We start from the raw sequence: 6117 nt of genomic DNA on the forward strand, positions 1-6117 counted from the left end.
TTTCCACAGGTGCCTTCTTATCAACCGGAATACTCCCTACCTTAGAAACTGTCTGTGTGCAGTAGTATTTTGTCTCTGCTGTCTTCCTTACCTATCCTCCCTCTTTTTTGCTTGATAATAAAAGAGAAAGCTGTAACCAAAGGTCTTTAGAATGCTCAGTGAACGGCTTGGAGGAGCGGTTTGCTGAGTCTTCTCCTTTTGCAAAAGCGTGGCCAGAAAACTCATATAAGTTGTCTGTGGTTCTTTTATGTAGGTTCAAAAATACCTATCATCCAGACTCTAGTTTGGAAAATGGAATAAACTCTATTCCATCCTCCAAATGCTCTGGGTAAAGCATGTCATGTGCATGTTTCCCACTGACAACTTTTGACCATTTTTAAAAAATTATTTTCCACCAAATCACTATGACCCCAGCACATTTAATAGCTAGCAATCAGCAAATCAGTAGCCAGACCAAAGCGCATGATAGACCCAAAAATGTTCTCCAGGTAAGGGGCCTTTTCTTCGGGACAAATTGTGACAAACCCAGTAAATTGATTGACAGGTGCAATCATGTCAATTAAACATGTGCGTGCGCCTGACATTCAAAGTGCGAAAAAAAGGTGAAGAAACACCCCAATGACCCCTCCACTTCAAAAATGAATATGGCGCCGTTGCCTTAGTGAATTGACTAAAACTGTTAAAAAGTTTAAGTCATTTTCATGCCCTTTGGTCACCATGCCCAGTCATTTGTTTATAAATGTCTGACTGTATTGGTCCATGTATTGTTAAAATGGTAAATGCTTCTCTGATGTTTTCCTACCACTCTGAAACACGCCATCGTCCATTTGTTCACTAAAAAGAGTAACCTGGATTCAAATGTGTTGTCTAACTTCAGACCTATTTCTAAATTACCATTTATGTCTAAAGTTTTAAGAAAGTTGCTTATGTTCAACTGCAGACTTATCTGGACCTTGACGAAACTGGTGAAAAATTTCAGTCAGATTTAAAATTGTGACACAGCATTGAAACTGTCCTTTTAAAAATTTTAAATGATCTATAAATTGGTTCCCATTCTTTTCCACTGACAAGCTGCACATTAACCATTTAATGTGTGGTTCAGTTCTACCCCAGGTGGTGAGCTTTTCCATCATACAGTCTGTTCCTCACTAGGGGGGGAGGGACATGAGTGCACAGCGGCTGTGGTTAACTCTCCCCCTGATGTTTGAAGTAACACTCAGGAATTGACTCAAATAAACCTAGATGTTTCATTTCTCGCTCAAACATAAAGATTCAAATCAGCTGATTATTTTTGGTATACAAATACATATAATTATATTCTGGCACTTTATTTTCTTAAATGTGCAATCATTTGAATTTAGGTAATGTAATCAAAAGAGAAAAACAGCCACGCATGAACTTTGTTTTTTTTATCCAAAGAAAAACTAAAGTCCACATCACAAGCTAATATTATGTTGTTCTGGTGTTTCACACTGTCTGTGTAAAACTGTAGCCAAGTCAGAAAGCTGACCAAGCGTCACCGTTTCTCTCTCTTCTTCATTGCTGTCTGATCTTCAAAGTGATTAACTGCAATTAGCAGAGCTGCTAAGTCACGTCCATTCTACTGCAAAACTTACAGCATGTGTTCCAGGCGTTGATCCTGATTAAATTCATAGCTGATTCTCCATACTGAGAAGCTCTCTGATAGCAGACGGCTTGTCAGAGGGCCACAGTTTAACTTTAATGTTTGCAGTTTTCAATGACATAAATTACAAGCCAATCAACGAATGCGGTCAGCTGTCAATCAAATCCTTTCTGTGCCATACCTGGCTCAGTTCCACTCCTAAAGTAGGTACCAAAAACAGCCAGCCAAAGTTGCACTGNGTGTGTGTGTGTGTGTGTGTGCATGCAAGTGTGAGTGGTGCTCATCTCTCTGTGAGTAAAACTTTCTGTCCTCGGAATTAGAATTCTAAGTGAAGAACCGGACTGAGGCTAGTCTCAGTCTAGAAGCCTGTTCTTCAGGGGACACTAAGCGCTGACCTACGGCACTTTCTTTGAGAGAGCACAAAAAAATACCAAGCCATTTTTAAAGCTAAATTGCAGAGTACTTAAATAATGGGAAATAAGAATTCTTGTAATTCCTCACTTGTTGAGGATCCCGAAGGGGATGAGAAGTACATGCTGTAAAGATTTCCTGGTAGCATGGTACACATGTCAAAATGGAAAAAGAAATATAAAGTAGATGGGAAGTTAAAATTGAACAATGGCAAACTACAGTGGGAATTTTGGAGATTAGTGCAGCAGGAAAGAAGTGGAGAAAAAAGGCAGAGGAGTTGAGGTGTGCTAAATTATGGTTAAAAGCAGCTACGGAAAGGAGAGAGCAAATTAAAAAAGCAAAACAAAAAAGGAAGCAGAAGCTAAACATTTATTTGTGAGACCGGAAGATCAATCAATCAATCAAATTTTATTTGTATAGCACATTTCAGCAGCAAGGCATTTCAAAGTGCTTTACATAATTAAAATGCAAACAGCATGTGACATAGAATAAACAGTGAGAAAGAGAAATAGATTTTGAAAAAAGATTAAAACAGATAAAAACATTAAAACCCGCACCCCTTTTAGGACTTCAGTTAAACGTCGTTTAACTGGGTCTCAAACCCTCTGGACTTTAGTCAAAACCACCGTTTGACAAGGACTCCAACCTCTAGGTTTTTAGTTGAAACGCCGTCAACTGGGACTCTAAACCCTGTAGAAATTTAGTTAAATGTCGTGTAGCTGGGACGTTTTCCGGGGGGCTTTACATCATTAAAACGTAGGCAGTGAGAAAGAGAAATAAAAAGAGCTTAACAAATAGATAAAAAGAAAAGATAAAAACATTAAAAACATCAAAAACATTGAAGATTTCAAAACCCACACTCTAATCCTAATTTAGCCATAAACAACTCTACACAGGTGTGTTTTAAGTTGAGATTTAAAGGCACCCAGTGTTTCAGCTGTTTCACAGTTTTCTGGAAGTTTATTCCAAATTTGTGGTGCATAGAAACTGAATGCTGCTTCTCCTCGCTTGGTTCTGATTCTGGGGATGCAGAGCAGACCAGAACCAGAAGATCTGAGGGGTCTAGATGGTTGGTACAGCAGTAATAGATCTTTAATGTATTGTGGTGCTAAACCATTCAGTGATTTATAAAGTAACAACAGTATTTTAAAGTCTATTCTTTGAGCTACAGGGAGCCAGTGTAGGGACTTTAAAACTGGTGTTATGTGCTCTATCTTCCTGGTTTTAGTGAGAACGCGAGCAACGGCATTCTGGATCAGCTGCAGCTGTTTGATTGATTTATTAGTCAGACCTGTGAAGACGCTGTTGCAGTAATCAATGCGACTAAAGATAAATGCATGGATGAGTTTCTCTAGATTGTGCTGAGACATTAGTCCTCTAATCCTGGAGATGTTCTTCAGGTGATAGAAGACCGACTTTGTGACTGTCTTAATGTGGCTCTGAAGGTTCAGGTCAGAGTCCATCACTACTCCCAGGTTTCGGGCCTGATCGCTGGTTTTTAGTTGTAATAACTGAAGCTGAGCATTGATTCTAGTTCGTTCCTCTTTAGGCCCAAAGATAATAACTTCAGTTTTGTTTCTGTTCAGCTGGAGAAAGTTTTGGCACATCCACACATGTATCTGTTCTAAGCATCTGTTCAGTGATTGGATGGGTTCAGAGTCACCTGGTGACATCGTGATGTAGAGCTGTGTATCATCCGCATAGTTATGGTAGCTAATCCTATTTCCTGTTATAACCTGAGACAGTGGGAGCATATAAATATTGAAAAGAAGGGGTCCTAGGATTGAACCTTGGGGTACCCCACATGTGACCTTTGACCTCTCTGATGAGAAGTTTCCGATTGAAACAAAGAAATCCCTGTTTTTTATGTAAGATTCAAACCAGTGGAGCACTGGACCGGAGAGTCCGACCCAACTCTCCAGTCGATTCAGTAAAATGTCGTGGTCAACAGTGTCGAAAGCTGAACTGCGGTCCAACAGAACCAGCACTGTGGTTCTCCCACAGTCTGTATTTATATGGATGTCATTGAACACTTTTACAAAGGCAGTCTCCGTGCTGTGATGAGCACGAAAACCAGACTGGAAGGAGTCAAAGCGATTTGTTATTGTTAGGAAGTTAGTTAATTGCTTAAAAACTGCTTTTTCAATAATTTGGAGGTTGGAGATCGGCCTGTAATTCTGCAGTAGTGATTTGTCTAGATTGTTTTTTATCAGTGGTTTGATAACTGCTGTTTTCAAAGCCTGGGGGAAAACACCTGAAGAGAGCGATGAGTTTACTATTTGGATCAGATCATTAGCAACGACAGGCAGGACTTTCTTAAAGAAATGTGTGGGTAGGACATCCAGACAGCAGGAACTGGAGCTTAATTGACTTATAATTTCTTCTAGGGTTTTATAATTAAGTAGTTGAAATTGGGTCATTTTTCCTGCATTTGTTTTGTTTGGGCACAGCATTGGTACTGGCTTTGTAGAGGATGTGCAGATTAATCCTCTGATCTTTTGAATTTTCTCTGAGAAGAAACTGGGGAACTTGTTGCAGGCAGCCTTAGATTAAAGTTCAGGTGGCAGCGTCACAGGAGGGTTTGTGAGCCTGTCAACACTAGCTAATAGAGCTCGAGTGTTGTTAGTGTTTTTGTTTATGACATCTGCAAAGAAAGCCTCTCTTGCATGTTTTAGTGTTGTGTGATAGTTATGTAGTCTTTCTTTGTAGATGTCATAATAAACGTGCAGTTGAGTTTTACGTCATTTCCGTTCAGCCCTACGGCAGAGTTATCTTGCAGACAGAACTGTTTGTGCATTTCTCCATGGAGATTTCTTCCTACCAGACACAACCTTCACTTTAATGGGGACAATGTATTCAATGATATCTGAAAGTTTGCACTGAAAATCATCTACCAACTTATCTACGTCATTATAGCTTAAGGGTGAGGACGAAGAGTAGATTTGATTAAATGTTTCTGCTGTGTTTTCTGTGAAAATACGTTTTGTGATAGTAGCTGTTTGTCCAAATGCGTTAACGGATAAAGAACATTCAAAGATAACAGCAAAGTGATCCGACAGGGCGACATCAGTTACAGAGACATTGGAAATATTCACACCCTTACTGATAACCAGGTCCAGTGTGTGTCCATGAGTGTGTGTTGCTTGTTTGACATGTTGTGTTAAACCAAAACTCTCTAATATATCAAACAGCTTTTTTGCCCCTCGGTCTTNATCCTGCGGTTACAATAGGCCTTCGCAGCACTTCACTGCTCGGGCCTGATTATAAAAGAAAATAGTAATGCACAGTGATTTGGATAAGTAACTTTAATCTGTTTACTGGATTTGAAATAGTGATGTGTTAGATTGCTTGTTACTGAAAAAAAAGATTTGATTAACACGTTACTAAGATCACTGTTTGTGAAGATGTGAAGATGAGGCTGCTGTAAATATGCTATGTAGATAAACTTTGACTTGACTTAAAATGAAGGCAGGTCATGAGACACTCACATCCCTCAGGTGTCCTGATGGTGATGGCCTCATTGGTCTTGTGCAGCTTGTTGAGGCACTGAGTGAGAACCTTCACCTGGTAGGTGGTGTCTGGTTTCAGCACAGTCAGTCTGTAGCTGCTTTTGTTACTGTGGGTGTCCATATTGGTCCACTCCTGCGTTCCCACCAGCCTGAACACAAAAGCAAACATCTGATTGGGGCTAAGCTCAGCAGCACAGACGTCAGATGGTAGCAGTCCACCAAGCTCACCTGTAGTTTACAAGGAAGTAGCAGGAGTTCGAGGGGAGATTCTTGGGACGGGACCAGATCAGAGTGATGGCTCCAGAGAAGTCTGGGGTCCACTGGAGGTTCTGGACTTTATAGGCAAGTGTGTCCACTGGGAGATCAAGGGAAGAAAATGGAACTATGTAAAAAATTATAGAAGCAAGCTTATGTCAAATTTTAATTAACCGAGTTTGATGGATTAAAATGCCACGCCCAAATCAAAATCGATGTTATCGCACACAAACATCTGTTAAATTGCGTCATAAAATGCTTATCGCACACAAACATCTGTTAAATCTGTGTCATAAAATGCTTATCGTATAAAAACAT

General features: G+C 39.9%; 1 protein-coding gene across 1 annotated transcript in view; it reads right to left on the minus strand.

Moving 5' to 3' along the window:
* Positions 1 to 5957, minus strand: part of LOC103131732 (sortilin-related receptor-like) — a 102300-nt gene extending 96343 nt beyond the window's left edge. Inside the window, exons 1-2 of the mRNA XM_007543436.2 lie at positions 5773 to 5957; positions 5524 to 5693 (exon numbers count right to left, since the gene is read on the minus strand). Coding sequence (XP_007543498.2) covers positions 5524 to 5665 — 142 coding nt within the window. The 5' untranslated portion in view covers positions 5666 to 5693; positions 5773 to 5957. The remainder of the gene's footprint in view (positions 1 to 5523; positions 5694 to 5772) is intronic.
* Between the last annotated feature and the right edge of the window lie 160 nt (positions 5958 to 6117).

The sequence above is a fragment of the Poecilia formosa genome, unplaced genomic scaffold (assembly GCF_000485575.1).
Source record: "Poecilia formosa unplaced genomic scaffold, Poecilia_formosa-5.1.2 Scaffold824, whole genome shotgun sequence".
NCBI lineage: Eukaryota > Metazoa > Chordata > Actinopteri > Cyprinodontiformes > Poeciliidae > Poecilia > Poecilia formosa.